This window comes from Lates calcarifer, linkage group LG5 (genome assembly GCF_001640805.2).
Source record: "Lates calcarifer isolate ASB-BC8 linkage group LG5, TLL_Latcal_v3, whole genome shotgun sequence".
Taxonomy (NCBI): Eukaryota; Metazoa; Chordata; class Actinopteri; family Centropomidae; genus Lates; species Lates calcarifer.
The window spans coordinates 17,880,526-17,904,629 of NC_066837.1; the positions used below are offsets into that span (position 1 = coordinate 17,880,526).

The following is a 24,104-nucleotide window of genomic DNA, read 5'->3' on the forward strand; positions in this document are numbered from 1 at the left end:
TACTCTGTCGTTTCAGATTTTTACACACAAAAGTCAATGATGAGATATGATATGATATAATTAAAATAAGCTCCAACATAACCAGCTACAAAATTAATACTCTATATGTTATTGCATAAGCAATAACAATCCACTGTTATAACATATAATACAGTAATGGCCGGCATTATTCTACAAAGCACTTTTACTTTTGATATTTATTAAATGCTTAGACTTTTACATGGAATAATTTTACACTACAACTTTCACTTAAGCAAAGATCTGATTCTGATTATGATCAACAGCTGCACTGAAATACACCTAAAAAAAAGGCTTGATGGCATCCAAAGGGACAAAGAAAAGAAGAAAAAAAGTATTTTAAGTAATTGTAATACAAACAGACCCATCTCATTCTTTATTTTCCCATGCACAGAAATAGTTTTTCAAAAAATATGTCATGACAAGTTCATTTAACGATCTAAGACAAATAATTTATCTTATAAGAAATATGTAGAGAATCTCCTGTACAGAAAAAAGGACACAGTTTTAGATGAACACATTGTAAGCCTTTGAATTAACCACCATACTGTGTACACACCATTCAGCCATAACATTAAAACCAGCAACAGGTTTTAATGTTGTGGCCTCCAATCTGTGTTATTTTCTCGAGGCTTACTCAAAGAAATATTTTCCTAGTTGGATAATAGGAAACTCCCACAAAAGCTAAACATTTACAGCTGACCCAGGAAAAATAACCTGCCTCCTTTAGCTTGGTTTCCACAACATGGTGTAACAGTAGGAGTAAGGGCAAAGCTATACATGGCATTTAATTACTTTCGAACAATATGCCTCTCTATGCCCAAGGGTTAATTATCGGCTGGTGTGCGCTTTCTTAAGAATGTCCACTTAATGTATGTAGTTTTTCCTTGCCCGTACTGGCTCATGTTGTACCTGCCAAGGAAAAGGAGCCAATATCTCTTACACAAGGCTGCTTTATATTAAAATACCACCCAGAGTTAACTCACTGTTGCTACATAATGTAACATATTATAAAATGTTTGTCTGAGTATTTGGAAACACTACCACTACTGATTTGTGCCATTTTGACTGCAATACTTAAAGTGTCTATCGTAAGAAGAGTATGCAGAAGGAATACAGTTGTCAATTGCGATATCATAGAAGTAAGTTAACAGATTTGACACTTTCCTCCCCCAACCAAAATAAATAATACATCTGTAACAATAAATACTGAAAGACTAAAACATACAGCAAGAGTCTGAGCTATGAGTTTGTCTCAATGTATTCAGTAGTAACTGCCAGCCATACTGGAAGCAGTGAACTGAGAGTAACTGATTCCTAATGAGCCAATCTATGAGTGCCTTTTATTTAGCAACAGAGGGGCCCTTGTCCACTCAATTCCAATATCTTCAGCGTAAAACACTGTTATCCTACACTGTCAGCGGTAAATCATGTGAATTGCAGGCTGTGTTCACATGTTCATGTGACCCTGGCTCGACAATCTCCTTCAACATGTGTTTTTGCTCTGTATTAAGACTATCTGGCATCCAAAAGTGCAAATATTCTCCAGTTGTGATATGACTGAGGGACAGGAGTAAACATTAACATTAAAACAAGAGCAGAAGGGTACAATAATAGCAACAACTTAATAATAACTTAGCAATATGTTCCCACATAACCATCATCCATGTTCAGCCAGTTCAGACCATGTATTATTGCACCACACTGACTATCCCTGGCACTGAAGAAAGGTTTAAGTTGGATGTACGCTACAGGACTTTGGCTACTTCAGTGGGAACACCTCAAGCAGAAAAACTCCTTCAAGCTCCATTTAAGTTTGTGTTATATTTTTCAAATTTTCCCTAAAAGCCTTCCAATACTGCCCTTTCATTTGACTTCTGAGCTGCACTAACAACCTAAATTGTTATGGAGGTCTAGCCGTGTCTAACCATCTTCAGTAGGGTAAACAGGGCTATAGAGCACCCCATCTGTCAGCAGGCGGGAACTCATTCACCTCCCCCACCTCTGTGAGCGGCTGCTCTCCCAGTGTGAATGTCAGTTTGTATCTCATCCGAACCTTCTCCTGCAAAACACACATGCATGCACACGCTCAATTTGACAGTTTTCTGGAATACACAACGTCTTGAGCACTGACAATGTCTTCGACAACTGTATCATCAAAGCATACTGGTTGGCATGTTAGAGTGCTAATACCATGCTGTATGATCTCAAACATGGGTAAAGACACTGCTGAGGTATGTAAGTGTTCTGTCAATGAATACATTACATAATGCTTTCACAAATGTATGAACGTCAAAAAAGCTCCAGGCTGGATTCTACCTTGAGAGGATTGGCAAGCAACATGACCTGAGTGATGGCAGCAGGGGGAAGGATAGGGTTGAAGGGAGCCAGCTCTGTTCCTGAGGGTGGCTGCAGTCTTACTTTCATCGTCTGGAAAATCGGCAGAACAGACATCAATGTACATTATAAAAGAAGCAGCTGCCCACTTACATTTCATTTTCAGGCAAATAATTTAATGAATTGCACATATGCCTAAATGAAGAGTTTTAAATATGAGTATACAATGTATACGTATATATCAGAGATGCACAGCAGGCTTTACCTTGGGCACAGCTGCCTGCAGAACAATGTTCCTGACAGGCAGTGGGGCTGTGTTAAGCGTGGATGCCACTATCACCAGTACATCAGGCCTGCCTGGTGGACAATCAGTGGCAAAATGCAGCAGAACACGGACACCGTTTTTGTCATATGCTGTCACAGGACTCACTTTACCTAAAATACAGGACACACAAAGTGGAAAAAAAGAAATTATGGTTACCACAGAGATTGATGGGGCCCATAGGAAACTCACTACATGCAGCCATATGAATCAGCTATTAACAAATACAGTCTCATATTGCTCACACTAGCAAATGTACTGAAGGCACATTTTGACAAATGTCCTTTCTTTTGCACAATTACTTTCAGACCACAATAACTTTATCATTGGCATAATTGGGGAAAATATCACCCAGCCAGTTTGCCACTGTCATCACAGAGACGTAGCTATGTCTAAAGTTCAGTTTTCCAACCACCAATCAGTCTCAAATAAGGAAAAAGCCATTATATCCCGACTATATTGTCCCTATTCTCTTCTAGTTTGTTTTTTTACTCTCTTTGGTAATTGTCCTTTCTACAGCGTGTGCTATCAAGCTTTGAAGATCAGTCTAATTTCTCCATGCTACAGGCAGCTCCTAGAATCATCCTATTCATTCTTGCTTTACCCAGCTTTTGAGATATAGAGCCTATTTGTCATGTAGAATTGCACTGAACTACTGAGCCAGTCCACCTGTTATACACACTGTGTGATCTGTGCGCAAAGTATAGCCTGAGCAGTAACAATTAGTCGATTATCACACTGATAAACAAATAATAATTTTGAGTAATTTGTTGCAATGTAGAATGTATTCTGCATCCAGCTTCTCAAATGAGAAGATCTGATGCATTTTTTTGGACTCCAGGTCAGACAAAACATGACACACACACACACACACTCACATACACACACACACACACACAAGCATGAAAGCCTATTTCCTGGAGCTCACTTGGCTTGATGGCATCCAAAGGGACAAAGACATTGGCCAGGGACACTTCCTGTCCCATGCCTGGGTTGGCCTGGCTCAGAGGGAGGATGGGGGACAGAGAGCGTAACAGAGGACTGTCATCTGCTTGACTCTTGGCGGGTGGGAGAGCAGAGCCTCCCTGCATCCCTCCTGTGAGCAGTGAGGTGGATGTGGTAGAGGAGACGCCAAGGCTGGAGGACAGGGTAGCAGGAGTGCACAGATCCTCACTCTTGACCAACAAGCTGCCAAAATCCATTGCACCATGTGTACTGTGTGGATAATTAAAAAATGGGGGTCTTAGCCATAGGCACTGTGTTTAAATGTATAATGACAGAAATAAACACTGATAACTTATAACAACAAGACAACAGAGGGAGATGGGAATGAAATGCTACCTTAAATTCCAAAACAAACATTGTGCAGTCAGGACTAGAAATTATTAGTGGAATACAAAGGCACCTGACTTCATATGAATGCAAAACAACATCTCAGCCAGCTGACATTTCAAGAAGTGGCAGCAAAGACTCTTAGCGCAGCCACTGATCAGTCAAAATCCTAGCATTTTGATTAAACTGTGACAACATAAAGTACTCTTATGTTTTGAAATGTAATTTAGAGAGTAATACCATCTGCTGTGAATGATGTTGCTTAGTTACAGTGTTCAAAACATGGCTCGTTTAGTGGCTCCGGGGTCACCCATGGATCACTTTGTATCAAAGGTTAATGGAGTCTTGTGGATCAATCTGCCATTTGCAAGCTAGTGGTTAAGATGCAATTAGAATTTCATAAAGCAGAAGGCAGAAATCACTGTAAAGCATGTCAGTGGGAAGAAGTGCCTTTAAACTGAAGTGTTTAGACACCAACTCAGGTCACGCAGTGCAACATTTAAAACACTTAAACAGAACAAGGGTGTGCATCATTTGCTGAGAACCTAGATTAGATTTAACAGCCTGGGCTGATCCATATTCCCTCCCAAGTTTTACCTCACAGCACGAGTACTACTCACTTTTTAGGACTGCCCAGATCCAGCAAGGAAAGGTCTTGCAGATTGTTACTGAGAGAAGTTGAGGAAGAATGCGGAGCTCCAGGTGGACTGGAGACCTGTTGTGACATGGTGACGTGGGTGGCTGAGGAAGCAGGCAAGTCCACAGTGAATGACTGAGGAAGAGCAGATGGGGCCGAGGCGGTCAATACTGTACTAAGGGGCTGTGGGAATATGACTGATGTTGTTGGGATAGATTCTGTAAAAACCGGAGGTGCCAAGACAGGGCCAGGGAAAGTTAAGGCAGAGGCAGCTGTAGAAGACTTGGTAGGGTTAAGTGGAGCTACTGTTGCAGGCAGAGCATCTGGAAAAAGTGAAGATGAAGAAAATGTAGGACCCGTAGGCGAAGTAGTGTCAAAAAGATGCAAATCCTGACTGGAATCCTGGAAAACATGGTAACAAAAAAACACTCCAATTACCAATCAGATAATACTTTACATTAGTGTAAATAATGGCCATTAATTTACTATAAATACTCGTAAAGACGACAAATGATTGCTCTGGTTTACATGTGTTGGTGCAGTTGCTTCACTTACAACAGGAGTGGGCTCATTGAGGCCTGTAAAGGAAAAAACAGGTGTCAGAACATGTCATAACCATGTGTAAACAGGATATTCTCAATCAAAAGTTAATGTTGTCAGTTACAGTGATTAATGCTACATTGTAATGCATGCTACCTAAGGATAGTAGCTCTTCATCCAGCAGAGAGAGAGCTGCAGAGGGTGCACTGGGGCTCTGGGACTGAGGTTCAGCAGCAGCTGACCCACACAGCAGGTCAGCAGGAAAAGACAGAGAAGGTGCCGGGGGCTGCTGGTCCGGCGGAGAGGGGCTCTGGATGTCCAGACCCACCAGGTCAATCAGAATCTCTGACTGGTTTGTGCGGCCGGTGCCTTGTAGATGGAGGGAAACATAAGCAGCAAGAAAGAAAAAGATGCATTCATTTTTCAATGTGATAATACTGTCTTTGTCCAGCCATCTAGCAAAGATTGTTAGTGCAGTTCACCCAAATACATACCCATATGCTAACCCACCTACTATCTACCCATGTAGATAGCTTCAGTTTTATCTGACAAAGCTATGAGATATCTGCTGCTGAGACCTCTGCCACCGTCTGAATACATCAGAAGGGGGCAGGCACTTTCTTTGTGTCTCTTACATCCAAAACATGACATTTCAATGGCTCAACAGAAATGTTTGTTTACAGAAGTGATGTGTCTGGTGTCTGGAAGTTGCTCGGCATAATCAGACCTAGCTGTCACTAAAAACAATGGCAGTTTACATTTGCATAATTTCTTGCAAGAAACCCTCCTGTCTGACCTAATCAGAAAATGGTTTGTGCAATTTGCAATTTTCTTTCAACAAATCAAACTTAACACAATAACTTTCAGAAACACAACAGAGGTGAAATCAAGCAGCTGATAACCCAGTTTTGTTTGGGTTTTTGTTTTGCATCTTCATATATGATGTCCCTTTTGGCTTGTTTTGACTTGAGAGCCACAATATACTTTATTCTCCTCTTTGTCTTGCGCTCAGTGTCACTGCATTTAACAAATATCATTAAAAGCTGAACTAAAATCAACAGAAAGCAGGCATGCTTTGGTATTTTCCAAATGTTTGAGAATCAAATGGGTGATGCAGTTATTATGTTCATCAGTGCCCTTCCTGTTTATAAGCATTTCACAGTGGATTCATATCTGTAAGAAAACTATGTTTTTTCTTATCTACTGATCTAAATTCATTGTTGACAGTTGGGCAGGGTTTCAGTTAGAGTTTGTTGATTTAGAGTTTGTTGAAATTTTGTGCTATCGCATGGCCTCTTTGCTGCCTCTTGGCTGCTCGTACCAACTGATTGAATTCCTTGTGTCGCAATTTCTGAAGGCTGCTTTTTTCCCATTGCTACAATCCATCACCTTTTTCTGCTATGTGTGGTTTGTTGTTGGGATACATAATAATATCCTTTTCGATGACCATGTGATCCACACAGAAGTTTACATAACTAGTTTACTGACTCAGCAGCCTCACCTACATTTGTTATCAGTCAGTGCTCATGAAGCATCCTATCAGTGTCTCTATGCTATTGTCTGACCATACAGTCACTGTTTTAACCTGTGGTTTGATGAAAATGTTGTACGTTGGTATGCTGATCTTAGATATACTGTGTTGTAGTCAGAGTTTGCCAGAGATGGTTCGGGTTTAGCTGTGTTAGCTTTTTTTAACATAAAATCTTGTAGTCTCCTGTTTTACACATGACAGTTATTTAATTACAATGACATACTTAACACATAAATGGGTTCTCTGCCTATGACCTTATATTATGGTTACGTAGGTAACCGTTAATTCTTCAGTTGCGATATGAACAAAATGGAAGCTTATAGAGACTAGACAACATTTAAGGGAACTGAAAATATGTCAATGCCAAATAGAAAAATTAGTCCTTTGAGATAAAATGTACCTTGTCTGACTGATGTTTGAGTTTGTTGTGCTTCTTCAGTCTCTCCATTGATGGTCTGTCCTTCCACAATCTTCTTATAGGAGTTAATAACACGGGAGAGGTCATCACTGGCCTGCAGGATGTCTCCTGATAAGTGCATTTTAAAAGCTTAGATGAGGACGAGGTTCATAAAAAACAAGCATGTTCGCTAAATACAGGAACTCTGTGAGCAGAATGTGTTTTTTGTGAATCAAATGGGCATTCTGGTCTGATAGGACCTCGTATGTCAACACAAGGCCTCTGTGAATCATGACTCAACCTTTTTATCCTGAAATTAGGTCAGCAAGAGCACGTTATCAGAACCAATCAGAGACAAATTGCAGGATTTCTCACCCAAGCTGCTGTCGTTGTCTTCAGTCTCAGTAGCGAGCTGAACCACAGTTTGCCTAAGCTTATCACAATCACCATACAACTCCTGGAAAAACAGTTGAAAAAAAAAAAAATCACTCCACATGTTGAATGTCACTGAGAAACTGCTCTGACACAGGATATAAAAAGGCAAAAATGTATCTCGTACTAAAGGTTACTTCAGACTAGGATATAAAATCTTATTTTTACATACCTGGAGAGGATTAATCTAATGGTATTTTTTAAATTAAATGCTTCAGCGTGTATGTTTGAGTATATTATCTTACTTCACTGAAGGACTGGTTTGTCTCAGAATGAGTCTCTTTTCATTGCTTCACTCAAGATTTAAATTGACCAGCAGTAAATGACTATGGCTTTGAGGCTGTATGGGCAAGGTTTGGGCTTTTGTAAGTGTTTCCAGAAAGGTCGATTAATGCCAGAGTCATACGTGAATTTGTTTCAAAAGGTTACGTGAGCACAAACCCTAATCAGCTCTTTGTCTCCGTCCGTGGAGTCTTCTGGATTGAAGTGAGCGAGCATCTCGTTTAGGAGTTTGACATTGTTGTTGACCTGCCTCCAGTGTGCTTTTTTGCTTTGTTGCTTTCTGTGTTCTCACTTCATCCTGAGACAAAATAAAATAAGATAAAAGAAAAGAAAAAAAAGAAAAGTCGCATTTGTTGATAAAACTCATTAAACTTAACTGTCAGTGTAAACACATAGGAGGGCTTTGAGGTGAAAATTCAGAAATGTGTGCTGTAGTTTGCTGCCAGTCTCTCTAGAAGAAAGCCACCAGACCTTAGCTTAATTAAAATGTAAACAAGATGCCCAGAACATTTCATTTTGATATTCTGACACTGACAAACCTCCTTGACCATGTTCTTGATGAGCCGATTGGCCTCTTGCAGATCATCAGGCTTTTTGCTCTTCAGCAGCTCTGCTAGTCTCTGCAGAGGAGGAGAGAACTATCTGTGAGCAAACAATCAGGCCCGTTTCCCACAGATAACCCAGAAACAAGCAGCAAAGCCATGCCAGTTCCCAGACTCTGCGAAAACAAACTCCATCCATAGATCAACTGAGGTCTACACAAAGTAAACATGCAGCCGTGACCTGTTTTGGTGTGCTGTGACCAGTGAGCCAGTGGAGTGAAAAAAGAAATAAGATCAGTTTCAGATGCGCATTACATATTACCCTGTTCTTCTGTGAGACGCTATCTAACCAAGTCATAAGTCAGTGATGTAACAGCAATATGCGGGGAGAAAGAGGGAGGAAGAGAGAGAGATCATCTCCCCCTTTTGATCCTTTAAAACTTCTAAATTTTCAGTATGCAGTGAAAAAATCTTGTAATCAAAATTCCCATTAAAGACTGAAAAGACATGAAAGTATATCATTATGAAAGACTAACTTCTCTGTTTTATTATATTTACTTTTTAAGATTTTATTTCTCATAAAAAAAAGGTTGCATTTACAGGGGGAAATTAAAGGAACAGTAAAGATAGGCTTTCAGATACTTTCAGATACACAGAAGTACCAAAGACCGAAACACACACACATATTCTACTCAACACACAAATACAACACAATGTAGGGTTTAAGGGATATACTATACTAGATGTTGATTACAAGCTGCACCGTGCCAATAAAACAAATAACTGTGTTTGCAAAAGAGATGAAACAAAAGGGAGTGGTGTGCAGTGAGTGAGTTGCAGTGTTTACACAGTGAGATCCCAAAATAATTCTTCTTACCTTACTCTTCTTCTCATCATCAAACACAGGATTCTTGGGTCGCGGAGAGGGTGACGGTATTAATGTGGCATCAAGAGGGATTTCTGGGTCAGCTAAAACAATACCTAAAATAAAAATGTCAACAGGCAACTCGCATACTCTGGAAATGACAGTTTCAGGACTTCAAGGTGACAAAGTTATCTTAAAACACTTCAAAGTACCACACAGTCATAACTGACTGTCGGTGTATTATTTTAGGATATCATTGTTATGTATTCATTTTGTTTTACTGTACATCTTATATCTTATCAGCGAATTTTCTCACCCTGAGACTTCAGCATCTGATATGCTTCACAGATCTTTGCTTCTTCGGGCAGAGACACAGTCCAGCTGTACAGCATCTCGATCACTTTCGACTTCACCTTTTCTGATACTTTATCTCCTAGGTACTGAAATATAAATAGATGCGCTGCTTAGTATGACACCAAACATCAAGTCAAGCAAACATATCCCCATTAGAAGGGGTTTGAACATTTGTGTTGCTTACTTTGGGTGAAACCAGCTTAATCAATTCATTTAAAAACCTAAATTTCCCAACTTCATTGTGAAACCTTCGCCCACAGTTCTTCATACAAGCCTCAAGAACCTACAAAAGGAAAACAAGCTAACTTAAGTATCTTTGAATAGCTTAAGATTACGCTTAAGGAAGTCTGAATGACAAACAGTGACATGATTATTCTACAGACCGTTAATGCTTGTATCGCCTCCCATTCCTGAGGGGACTGAATCTTGTGAGCCAACAGCCTGACGGATATTTGTGGGCTGTACGATATGAAAGAGAGAAACAATCCAACACAAATTCAATAACAGAAGCAATAGAGTGCAGGCTTTATAATAAGCTCCACATGTTTGCCACAGTGAGGACACAGATGAGCATTATTACATGAGTGTGATTCACTGCTATGGGAGAAACTGAGTTTATTGAATGAACATGACCGTACCCTTCTAGCTCTTTATTGATTTGGTCACAGAATCCCATTATATACTCCCAGTCTTCCTGTCTGTTGGAAGGGTTAGTGGCCTTGTCTGAGAAGAAAAACATACAATTTCTCATGAACACACAGCCCTGATAACACTTTTTAAATCTTGCCAAAAGATACACCTATGCTAAACAGGCTATCTAGTCCATGAGAGGTAATAAAGGTTGGAGGTAGGTGATACATGAACTTGACCAAGATTTAAGTCAACCCTCGCGTATCGAGCCGTGTCCCTTCAGAGACCAGCTTACAAACAACACAGACAGGTGTTTTCAGCTTATCTCGCGAATCCTGTCTCTCTACTAGCCCCCGGACACTTCACTGATCCAGTTTGTTGTTACTGTTTACAGCGCCAAGTTAGAGCCTTCAGGTGTTTATGCAACTCCAGGGAGCGCTTGCTAAAGCGTCTGAAAGCATCCGAATAATTAACATTTTACAGAACATTTCAACATACGCTTTTATAAGTCCAAGACACAAGTAAACCAAACACGAGAGCTGATTTTGGCTAGCGACATCCATCAGCTGCCAGAAGCTGTCTGTGTTAGCTACATTCTGACAACACAGACGAATTAGCACGATACTTTTCGTTTACAGCAATGTCATGTGAGCCCCAACTAATGTTTTGGACACCTACGGTTAACCTGCACAAAACTGCACAGCCCTACTGTGGAGATACGGCGTGAAAAGGGAGTTTGAGTATGTACTTACTGAGCCAGGACTCCAGCGACTCTCCATCATCCGCCATATTTGCTGTGCATTCTGAGGCAAACAACGCGTGACTCCTGCTGCCTTCACGTGCTGTCGGACAAATGGGATCTGCTGATTGCTTGTTCAATGACCCAAATTGACATGCATCAGTTGGTGAAGCTCGGTTTTTCTTCATTGCCTAAATGTTACGATATAAACGAGGTTTAAAATATATACAATACGATATTTCCTTACTATACACGTTTCTCTTATTTCGTTCACTGTCACACGCACGCACACACACACACACACACACACACATAAATATAAATGATGGACACCCCCCCTCTTCTCTGTGGCTACTGCACTAATTTGCTTCTCTGTTTTGCTTGATTTCAAAAACTAAAAGACATTTGACATGTTTACACCAGGTTAGTGCAGTGAGTGTACTCTGTGGTATTTTCTTTATCTTAAGGTTGAAGTTTGAGATACTGATGTCAGTAAATACAGCAAAACAATGTTTTTTGTCAGTTTTTTGTTTCCTGGAACTTTAGCCACAGAGACAGCATCTGACCACAAGAAACTAAAGGCACCTGGGCCTTAATCATGTCCTCAGCGGCCATGAGTTTCCATTTACATCTTCTTCAGTAACAACGTCAAACTCCCTCTCATTGAGACCAGATCACCAAACTCCTCCGCTAAGACACCAGCTGCCATCATCAACTGCTTTCTCACTTTAGTCTGCTCCCCTCTGAGTTAGCAGATTGAGGTCTTGGCCTCAGGATGTTCTCAGCAACTGGGGTGGCTCCAGCTCATATATTACAGGGATTACGTTGCAACATCATAACAGGTGGCCTCACTTGTCTCAGCTCATGGGACAGATCAGGAGAGGGATTGCAGGACAGACCCTGGCAGCCTGTAGCTCATCTCGAGTGAGAATCTGAAGAGACAGATACTTTCTGGAGTCAAGTGTCATCCCAGTTTCAGTGCTCTTCTGGTAAATGGTGTCGACTGCCCGGATACGTGTGCCAAATCAAGGTTTACCACAGCCACAGCTGTCACTTCCACCTCAGCTATCCCCCATTCATTAAATCCAGCTGCTGCTTTCAAATCAAGGAAGCACACTCCTACTAACTTTTGCCATCAAGACCTGGTCCAACACGCCTCTTCAGGGCTCTCTGTAAAAAGAGGTAGGAATGACATGATATGGAGGCCACCAGGACTTGAGACACCATAACCAGCTATACCCTGGTTCAGTGAAGACCTCACACAATCAGTTTGTCCTCCGCTGAGTCAGTTTTAAAGCTGTGTCTCTCTTCACATGTCATAGTTTTATGAATCAAACAGCTTCTCTGTCTCACATAACCACATCTGTCCATCCACTGTCTTTGCCTTTGTTTGGTATTCTGACCGGTGAGAATCTGATTCGTGCCGGCAGGGGATATCACGGGTAGGAGACAGACCCTGTCAGTTATTCTGATGGCTCCACACCACATGAGCGTGTCATGATTTCCAACACTGATACAACTATTGTTGGGCAAGCTCTGGCAACTCACGTGAAAAGAGGTCACAGTCTCACGCTGCTTGATTCAACATTTTTCGAGCGACAGTCACCGGAGGGCCTGTTCCTACTACAACCTCTTCTGGAGTGAAAGGTCAGCTTTTCCAGTACTGGTGTGGGGAGAAGGACATACATTACCCTTCACACTGAATACAAATCTATCTCACAAGATGATTTCAGCGAGGTCTGTTATTCAGATTTTGGTGAAAGAGCAGTTTCTGTGTATTTGTTAAATGCTTCCTGTAGGAGTCGGGAAACAGTTCAGCCTACTATTAAGTGTAGCCATTTGGAACAGGTATTAAGGGTGGAGGGTGATGAGCGCAAACAGACACTGGAAACAAGGAGATGACTGGCATCATTAAAAGTCAAGTCAAGAAAATAAAGAATCAAAAATATTAAATAATATAGATGTTCCTTTCCAAACTACGCTGTTTGCTGTGGACAAAGTACTGAGATTTGAGGGCAGCCCACAGACAGTGCTTCGATGCTTCTCATCCTCCTCATCCTCCTCCTTCTGTTTTCTGCTCCTCCACACTTTTCTGCCCGGGGGACCACTGGGTCCTGCCTGGACTTGATTTTATTGAAATTGATGAGTGCTGGAACTCATTAAAATCTGTATCTCGCAGCTCATTTTACTGTGTGGCCATGTGGTGGCGCTAACAACTCAGAAAGGATCTAAAATCTGTATTTATTAAGCACAGTCATTTTCAGCAGTATTTTCTTTTGTGTGTGCATTTCACATTTCACAGTGGGCCTGGGCACTCTTAATCTTTTGAACTGTAAGGTTTGTGTGGTGAGGAGTTAATGGAGTTTATTCAGTTTCAATCTATTAACTGAGACAGACAAATGAGGGAGGTGATCATGCTGATAAAAAGGCATTTTTCAAAGACACAACCAGAGAAGCTTTCCGCCTCTCAGCTCAGGACCCCACTGGGCAACTGCTGATTAACACTGTGCAAGCAACGGCTGGTACACTAATTTCTTCTTTCAAATAGGAATTAGAAGGTGATGAATAATATAAACAGGCCCACAAAGTCCAGATTGGAAGCAAGTTAACAAAACTTCATGGTGTTTTTTATTTAAAGAGAGTTATAGCATGGATTATCTTCCTCAGTATCTGCTTTTTATGCCATGAAATCCCTGATTGTGATTTTTCTTCACAGGGAAGTCATGTCAGTACTCCTGCAATAAAGCTGTGGGGGACACAAGGCTTGCTACCAAGACAAAAACTGCACTGTTTCAGCAGGGGCTCCCCATTAAACAACTGAAAAAGAAAAAAAAAAAAAATGCCCTTGTCAATTGTAAAGGGACGTGTGGGTGGAAGTGTGGTGCATCAGCTTTCATTCCTGTCACAAAAAACAAAGAACCTAACGTTCAGTTTTTAGCAAATAAAGCACAAGAAGAAGCTGTGAAAAAGGGTTTTCAAACACATCTTATTGTTTTTTTTTTTTTTTTTTTTTTTTGCTTTTACAGACATCCCATGTTTTTAATGATGAAACATCTATTTTCATGCCCATACACAGTCGTGGCAGCTCTATAAATTTCATGCAGCATGTGGCTATATGACACTACTACGCTATTATACATAATGCTACGCTGTTTTGACATAATGAAGAGTGACAGGAAATAAAATGACTCCCCACCGTGTCTGAACGGATCTCAAGGGAAAAGGTTATTTCATCTCATGATTTGCTTTGAAGAGTCATCAAAGAATGTCAGTCCTGACTGATCACAAGATATCAGACCTCACATGTTGCTTTTGAAATTGGTTAAGCAACTGACCAGAGTTGACGTCGTTACAAATGAACTCAGCACTGTGACTGAGAAAATTGATCACTTTAAATGTGCATATTGTATCCTCCTCCTATTCCCTCAGTCTCAGTCTTTCCCCAGACCTAACATGGCTTTATGAAACCACATTTCTGCACTCAGCAGTACCATTCCACTTAGGAAACATTAAGTGAGACACTTTGCTTTTGATTGAAATGATTTGGAGAATAATGAAGGAGGAAACACTGATTTACATACTCATTTGTTGAATTTGTTTGTGTACTTTTTTCATGCTGGGTGAAAATGTGTCATTTCAAATAAAGAAGTCCCTCTCATCACACTCTATATATACACACACACACACAAACACACACACACATAACACACACACACAGAGGAAAATCTAATTTCACATGCATATACTTGTCAAGTATTTCTCTGGTGCATCACACTGTACATTGTACATAAAATCTTACAAGTACATACGTACTGCAGAAGAAACAGACTATAAAAAAACACTCCATAATTAGTTTTTAATTTATTAAACTAATCAGTACAATTTTCACACGTCATCTGATTTTGACTAAATTATACTGCAGGCCAAACAGGATGTAAAATGTTTTCTGTTGTGTTCTGGTTGAAAAAATGAGCTCAGCACAGCAAGATGGATTCTAATATCAACACAAGAGAGCCATCAACAAGGATCCTACTATTAAAACTGCTAGAGCATACCACACATTATATTATTATTATCAAAAATAAAAACACTTATCAAGCACCCCAAAGCTGGGTCAATGTGAACACATCACTCTTCAGTATACTCCATTGACATTCTTGTCACTGATCTGTTTTTCACAGATGTGTTCAGTGGCAGGTTTTTTCAAGGTGATAAAACAAAATAACAGCGCACGAGTAAAATAAACGATTGTTACCCCAGCAAATTCAAACAGCTGTATGATAAATTGACACAGTTCGTAACTTCACGTTCAATCTGTGTAGAGTTGAGGAATAAAATCCTGCCTGCTCTTCTCGACACAGCACACAGCACAGTCTTTTTCCTTTTGATTTCATCAGGTACGGTCACATTTGACAGGTGTCACACAATTGCAGGGGAAACATGCCTGTCTGCCTGTTGCACAATCATTTCCTCCAGTTGGCATGAGAGTTATCCGAGACTTGAATTATCTCTCCAAGCTTGAAGCCACGATCAGTGTCCCCCATGGCCTTAAAATCAAACAGCGCCTCAAAATGCGTTCCCTATGTAAGAAAAAAGACACAAGAGAAACACAAGTTAGAGAAGTATTTTTTTTGTTTTGTTTGCTTGTTTGTTTTAGTAACTATTAGACTGTTAATCAGTAGAAATAGAGATAAAAAAAATAAAAACTGAGTTGTCCACATGTATTCATGATTTAATTTTTTTTTAACATAATGGCTCTGTGGCACTGATTAAAACAGTCTTTTGGGGTTAGAACTTATGAAGTCATAAGTAGGTGCGCAGTGAAAAGATAAGTGGGTGACGGATGGATGGTTTTTAAATCTCATCCAGATAAAGTGAACCCCAATTTCTATTAAAAACGATTTCTCTTTCATCCTGCAGAAATCCACATTTCATCATGACATGTCTTCTGCATAGTAATGGTTGTTATAATGGATTTCCCAAAGGCTGGGACTGGGGGAAAGTCAACTGTGAAACAGTATTGCCTCTGCAATCTGAACTGTACATGAATGCACCATCCCAATGAGAACTTTTCAATCACTGTGCACTGCAAGCTGAATTTCAACACAGCTGTTTCTGACATCAAAAACAAACCATTAACCTTAACTGAGATAGCTGTCACTAAAAGTGGTTGCTTGTTGTGGCTTGTGTTCAGTCTTCACCATGGAAACATCTGATAAAACATCTTTACAACAAGATCCACTCAGTAGCCATACAAGAGCTTTCGAGAGTATCACACAATCATCCTCAGCAGATGGAGTAGCCCAGTTTTTAACTGGTCAACTCCATTTGCTGAAGAAGATTGTGTGACATGACTTAAAGTTTCAGGGCAGCTTTATAAGCAGAGCAATAAATATATTTTAGAAGCAATAGAAGGAAAAATGAAAAACACTTTTATGAAAGCTAAAAAGCAAGAGGAATAACTAGGTAACTTGAGGTAGAAATTATTCCTGAAAAATATCAAAGCACCACACAGGATGTCACAGACTTTTCATCTTTAATACAAACCTTTGACAGATGAAGAGTGGAAAGGAGTGAGTGAGAAGTGAGTATTATACAATACGATCATTTGACAGTTGTTACAAACAGCGGGAAAATGTTGTGTTAAATGGAGCACTACATCAGGAGCCGAGCCACTGAGACATTTTTCAACATTTGAACCCTTCATCTGAACCATTTTTCTGGTAACAACCAACTGTTGTGGAAAAAGAAAAAAAAAAGAGTATAATCCAATTTCTCTATTTGTCCCAAACATTTAATATGTATTCTTTTAAACTTTAAACTCTGACTGTACTCCAAGATATACGGTGAAAATAAAGTCTTGCCAGTTGCGCACGTTTCATCAAGTTGCATCAGAAGTGACAGTGAGACCTAAGGAGGTCAAGGCTCAAACGAAATGCCTTTTTTTATATTCTTTCACTGCACACATCGCAAGAGAAAGTGACAGCTTGCTTTGACAAAATGTTAAAAGATTCATGTTTGAATTGTCAGACTGATACTGACCAGTGTTCACATGGATTTCACCTTGGATGAAGCAGGTGAGTCGAAGAAAACAACACACTGCTCTATTTCAGACTACAATCTGTGCAGTAGGTATAAATATGTAGCAGGAGGGCAAAATTATTTTTAAAATTATAATTAAAATTATCCCTATTAAATTTGTTGTTTTATCTGTATCTAAGTGTTTTATCAGTGAAACATTATCATTCATGTGGACTGCTGGTGAATTTAAGTAATATTCACTCTCTTTTTAACTCTGTTTTGGTCTCTACCAACTCCTGAGGACTACTACTTTAGGACTTTTTCACTGAAAATATCTACTTGCTGCAGTTGAAAACATTGTTGAGGAGAGAGAGTGAGCAAAAACAGTCACATTGTGGGCTGGAAAGCTAAACAATGAGCTGAAACTCTCTGTAACGTGCCGTAATGTCAAGAGGAGGTGCATATTCAAATGATACTTCTTTCTAGGTCTGTCATGGGGAATGGCCCCCTTCACACGGCCATTTGATATATCGTTATCATAAAAATATTCATCATGGCGACTTATTAAAAAAGTTTTTAAAATGGCTATTTACAAGGTGGCAGGTAAGACATTGAACCTCTCTTTAAACAGCAGCAGGTGGTGGAGATGCTGTGCTAAATTTTGTGTGTCTTTTAGAAGTGCTGGCAGAGACCATACAGTACCGTTTCTATTTGGATTCAGCCACAACAAGCCTTGCGAAACATATGATTATTAGAACAAGATGAAATGTGAGAAATGCTGGTACTGGTATCAAAAGAAGACCAGGCTGTACCTGTTACTGTACTAATGAGACAGTCTAGAGACTAATACACAGTCACACTTAGACTTGTTAACTCAGTAAACTTAAAAATGTCTAAATGTATCAGGAAGTTGCCCTGAGGTGGTTGACAAAGTGATAATAAAACATACTTCCACAAAATCGAGAAAAAAAAAGTTCACAGTAAGAGTGGTGATTCACTTCAACACATAATGAACATATGGACTAATAGTAGAGAAAAACCAAGATGAGACAATTGCACTTCCTGGGCACAAAATATTTTTCATATTGACTGTTTCAAAAGAGAAACAAATCAAAGCCTTATGATCTGGTTTCTAATAGTTAGGAGTGGGAAGAGATGGAGGCTTCCTGGTTTCAGATATACCCCCACGTACACTTGTACAAGAACTACTGCTTCCACTTGAGACAGAATTTTTGATTCAGTGATCAAGCAGCAGCGGGCAGTCCAGACAACCTTGTTAGGGCATTTTGATTAATGTTCAGACAGGGATACTCCTTTTCCTCATAGAATTAAAAGTAAGTTTTGATTTTAGGAAGAGATGGCTGTAAAATGTGTCTGGGGGACCTGAATCAAGGCTGCAGGACCCAGACAACTTAAGTCACCAGTGAAAACTATCTTTTTCTTTTTGTCTATTTCTCACTCTGGTATTGTGATGGAATTCACATTCAGTAATTCAATTCAATTCAATTTTATTTATATAGCGCTGAATCACAACAAAAGTCATCTCAAGGCACTTTTCATATAGAGCAAGTCTAGACCGTACTCTTTAAAATAGGTATTTACAAAGAGAGACCCAACAAATCCCACCATGAGCAAGCACTAGGCGACAGTGGTAAGGAAAAACTTCCTTTTAAGAGACAGAAACCGAAACCGAGCAGAACCAGTCTCAGGATGGGCGGCCATCTGCCTCAACTGGTTGGATTGAGAAAGAGAGAGTGAGAGGGGGAAAGGGGGTAGAGAATAGTGAGAGAAGAACATAGCATAACACAGGTTCCATGTAAAAAATGTGAGGTGATACCAATAATACAGTAATAGTAATGATAGTAGTGATAAATAAAGTATTAACTGCTAATGTAGCAATAAAACTAATAGCAGTACTAGTAATTTCTAGTTATAACAGCAGGTGTTGAGTGGAGTTGTAGGAGCAGCAGGAGACTTGTCATCGCAAATCAGACTCTACAGCTCCAGAGGCAGAAATACCTGCAGAAAGAGACTGAAGAGGAGAGAGAGAGGGAAGAGCACAATACTACGGGAAAGGGGAGAGGGCAGCATAACTAAGGGATGTTTCAAGTCTGAGCCAACCCTAACTATAAGCGTTATCAAAAAGGAACATTTTAAGCCTACTTTTAAGGTACAGAGGGTGTCTGCCTCTCGGACCAAAGTTGGGAGAAGGTTCCACAGTAGAGATGCCTGACAGCTGAAGGCTACAAGATTTAGTATTGTGGAAAGAGCAGGTTGATTGTTAGTGGGAGGCTAAAAAATCATTTAATGCTCCATAAGTTTTATGAGTTTTCAGTGCAGTATGAAGCACTGGACAACAACAACTTCAATTTTCTGTTAAGTTAGTTGTTATATTTTATGACCTTGAAAATTCAACTTTCAATCTTTTGGTCATTTGAAATACTCCTAGAATGCTTTACTGCCTACACTCACAGTGTATTTTAAACAACTTAACTTAAGTAACTACCTGTATATCTATCAGTCTCTAAACCTTAACTCCAAATAAGATGCGTGGTTTAATTCCAGCATTTTGATCCTCTCTATTCATGATGCTTCCAGTCTGTATAACGGCTTACATACAATTACAGTTTTAGTACCAACAATCCTTTCCTTGTAAATGTAGGCATTGTTTTATTAAAGAAATACATTTCAGAATTTTCATGTAGTTTACAATGAGTGTGAAAGATCCAATCATGCTAAACTAAGCTAGCATCATTTCTGAAGATGTTACCATGGGCTGAGAAAAGGCATGTTTCAGTACTGTCTGATACTTAGAACTGCACAATTAATAAAAAAAGAAGAGTAAAATTAACTGATAATGAAAATAATCAGTAATCAGTCTTGACTTACCAATTCTGGTTTAACTGTGTCAAACTTCTTGGGAATAAAGCCACCTTTCTCAGCTCTGCTTTGTATCAGTTCATGCCATTGTTCTCATTAAAAATCTGCAGAAATAAAAAAGAAAATAAGATGAATATGACAACAGAGCTACAAGTAGTTCATTTTAATCCACACAAGAAGTCCAGTGATTTTATCAAAAACTGACTGAACTGTAAAATTACTGGACTGTTACAATATACAGCAAAGGAAATTCTATTTTGAAGAACCACAGCCTGCAGTTCCACTCAAGGTCCCCTGCTGGATTCCAAATCATTGCTGAGACTCAAGGTGTTGTTCTGGTTTGCGTGTCCTCACATCACAAAGTGAGGCAGACAGTCTGGGCTCTGTGTGGTTATCTCAAAGTCAGACAACCTGAACAGCTTCATCTGAAACCTTCGAACTCCCAGCCAGATAATTCCTGTTTATCTGAGAGTCTGCAACTATCATCATGCCCAAACTAAGACACTAAAGATTTTCTATTGCAGGTGGAAATTAAATAAAAGACCATTTTCACACTTGAAAAGAATATAGAATGATGGCAGAGCTGCATAGCCTTAGGGTCAAATCATGATTTAGTGCATAAAGAGAACTTAATATTTCTGATATAAACTACTAGAAGTTAAAGAACAATACCATCCTCAGTACAATATGTCATTACTGTCCACTTTATACAATATAACCAGACAGGAATGGCAAAATGTATTTGCATAAATTAAATCAGTTGATGCTGTATGTCAAAACTTGACACTGGCTTTCTCAGACATGCTAATTTATTATCCATGTTGATCCAAATTAGTCCTTCTCATTCACGATTTAGAGGGAGGGTCTCTTGCACAGGGTGAGTGATCTACCACCAGCCGTGTTGCAATTTAAAGTCATTAATTTGGTTTCTCAGCTCAGTGAGGTCACACTGTGCATGAAATTCCAACCATGGCAGAAATAATTTATATTTGCTACAGTTTTGCAGGATCTACTTTCTGACACTTTTTAGAAGCAGAAACTCACATACTGTGAAAAAGGGATTTCCAAACCTCAATAATATGCACCTCACTGCTCACTGATGGGGCTCCAGGGGTTCAATCGTTCAGGCTCACGGTGAAATAAAAAATGCAATCTGTAGTGACCATTGGAAACACTGGAGACTAAAGACTGCTTATAGCTTGTATCTACCTTTCTTCTACTGTTGAGGTGCTGCCAGTGTTTCGGGGCCATAAATAACCTGTACTAAATATGGCTGTGAACATTTAAGCCTCGTAGATTATACACATCATTAAAGAAGTGTGAGTAGTTCTAATTTAGATTAGTGTTAATATGGATTATGTATACACTGGTATACTAGGCAGTGATAACAAGCATACTCCCCATTTGTAATCACATGTTAACTTGTGCATCTATTGGTTCCAAAAACAAGAAAAGCTTAAGGCTTGTACTTAAGCTTATGTTCTCCCTTCCTGTGGAAAAAAAAAAAACATCTGCCACAGTCTCTGGTTTCTGCCAACAACCTCCCTGTTTAGAAGACAAACATTTTTAAAACGATTCCCACCATGGAAGAATATACATCTTCAGAAATATGTTGATGCAGTGACACTGCTTATCATAAACTTCCAATTAGTTTCTCTTGAAAATGTTTTACTTTATTTTTTTTTACCCTTGTCTAAATTTTCAGTTTAAAAACCTGTTTTTTTGTTTTTGTTGTTTTTTTTAGATTGCTTGCTGTGAAACTGCAGTAAGTAGGAGTTTATAGCCTACTTACTATTGTATCACTATAACAGGGAGTAATAGGAGTGTGTGTGAGTGCCTTTTGTATGAGTACATCTGTTCCTGCATGTGTGTATACATCTGCTGCTGCGTATGGGTATATGTGTTAGTCCCCAGCTCTGATTCAGCCTCTCTTTGCAGTCAGTCAATATCAGAGCCTGTCTCCAACTATTCAACAGATAAAAAAGAAAAATATAATAATAGAAAAATATTATTTATGCCACTGATCTTGCACCAATAAGTGGCCTTGGTTCCAAAGACGGATGATTAATAAAAATGAATCAGATGCCTTTAGTTTTTGCAATCATGTTGAGTATAATGATGAATACCTTGTTGTGTGCATGGGAGTGTCTTTGTGTGTGTGTGTGTGTGTGTGTGTCTCCAGCTTCCTCTCAGGGATAGTGCAACTGGGAGTAATGCTGAACACCCTTAAAAACACTCAACCAACTCAAAATTGAATATACACGCCCACACATGCACGCACACACACACACACACACACACACATACACACAAGCATTGGCATTTTTCTCTCCCATTATTATAATCAATAGCAAATGGGAGCCCCATAAACATAAATTATCATTTTCTTGCTTGCTTCATCACACACACACACACACACACACACACACACACACACACACACACACACACACACACACACACACACAGGGGCCTCTAGAAATGGTGACTCACCCAGTCAGTTTCTCCTGTGGGTGTTATAATGAGCTCAAGTCTTTGAAGAGAGATACCACATACCAGAACCACCAGGGGCTTTCACAGGTGATAAAACAGGAAGGTCCTTTTTCGGAGTCTGACATACATCATCTAAATCACAGCTCCAGAGCTGGATATGACTTCATGCTGCAGGGCTTTGGATCACGCCATATATTTGTCTGTGCTTAAATTTATATGTGTGTATATTGACACATTAGTGGTGTAGAAGAAATGAGAGTCTCAAACTCCTCAAAGTGATTTGAGAAGAACCACTCAAGACAGAGTGAGGCAGACAGAGGAAGTAAGTATGGAAGAAGCATTAAGCATTGTGAACATGTTTTGAGTTGGAGTTCTGTTTCCAGATTTTTAAGAACCAGGGATTTGTTCAGAAACATGATTTTTGATTCCTCACAGAAACGCTTGGAAAACATGTACAAACTTGGGTTGTACTCAAAGCTGTGCATAAACTTTGCTAAATACTACAGTGACAAAGAAATCCTTTTGTGCAAGGTGGAAGCACATCTTATACATCTTTGCTGCAGCATGGTTTAAGAAGGTGAGAGGAGGATTTCATGTATCTCAGAGTCTTGTTCAAGAGCGAGGTTAAGATGGAGCGTGGGGTCATCTGGTGGGCTGGTGTTACATGGGCAGTGATGTGGGCGTTGAACTAAAATGATGTGATGAAGAGGGAGCTGAGCCTGAAGGCAAAGCTGTCAGAATTTCTGGATCAATGTTGTAGTCCTCATTTATGGTTACAAGCTCTGGGTAGTGACAAAAAGATCAAGATCATGGGTACAAGTGGTCTCGATGAGTTTGTCTCCTGACTTTTCTGAGAGTGGGTGAACTCACCCTTAGTGATAGAGTAGAGACAAGAGAGACAAGATATATAGAAACAAGAACATGCATGGGAATGCTTCAGGATTGGGAGCTGGAAGACTTTTAGCTACTTTTACACAGCCTTTTCCATTATTCTGCCTTGCTGTTCTGCATAAAAGGTACGGAGCAGATAAGAAAATGGATGGCTTGTGTGAGAATGGAGATTTTTATATTTCCAGTCATAGTCATAATGTCACATAGTGAGCTAGTGGTACTATGTTTAATTCAAGTAACAAGATACACTAGCGCTAAACAAAGTACAACTCAGGCTGATGGGAATGACATTGGGTTTAGTCATCCATGGTTAAGAGCAGTCAAAGGTAAACCTCATTATTTGTGATGAAAAGGCAATCAAAGGCAGCTAAAAAATAATGGCTGGGTTTTGCTTTAAGAATCTTTTAGTTGGTTTCTTTTCTTACTCTACTAATAAGCCAAGATTGGAGCAGAATTCAGTTAATACCTACAATGAGTAGAAGTGAGAAAGACAGCAATGAATAGAGAACTGGAGGAGAATAAGGCAAAAATTGATCCTGCCTGGTTATTTTATCTGCCTCCAAAGCTACAGACATATTCATCTTCACACAGTAGTGGTTACAACAACAATCAAAGTAAAAAAACAATAGGTGAAGAAATGATAGGGTGAAACATCTTTAATCTTTTGTATTGTGTTTGAAAACTCAGTGTCTGTCAGTGGGTCCTAATGGAGTGTGATTTTTCACATAATATTCACACACTAAAAATATAGGTCACAAATAATTATTCATGCCGTCCCACAGTTAGATTAGCTCATTTACCTGAACAAAGGAGAGAGTAGGAGAGCGATGTAGAAGAGGAGAGTAAAATAACAGCAGAAAG

General features: G+C 39.6%; 1 protein-coding gene across 1 annotated transcript; it reads right to left on the reverse strand.

The window, feature by feature from the left end:
• Nucleotides 1-379: 379 nt before the first annotated feature.
• On the reverse strand, nucleotides 380-11,053 carry gga3a (golgi associated, gamma adaptin ear containing, ARF binding protein 3a). Its single transcript, XM_018665005.2, is given in 18 exon segments — nucleotides 380-2,080; nucleotides 2,338-2,448; nucleotides 2,621-2,790; nucleotides 3,606-3,892; nucleotides 4,630-5,048; nucleotides 5,202-5,224; nucleotides 5,343-5,555; nucleotides 7,118-7,243; nucleotides 7,490-7,571; nucleotides 7,988-8,077; nucleotides 8,079-8,126; nucleotides 8,368-8,448; nucleotides 9,248-9,351; nucleotides 9,552-9,675; nucleotides 9,774-9,872; nucleotides 9,973-10,048; nucleotides 10,228-10,312; nucleotides 10,972-11,053. Coding segments are annotated over 18 exon segments (2,286 nt in total). The 5' UTR covers nucleotides 11,009-11,053; the 3' UTR covers nucleotides 380-1,969.
• Nucleotides 11,054-24,104: the final 13,051 nt, after the last annotated feature.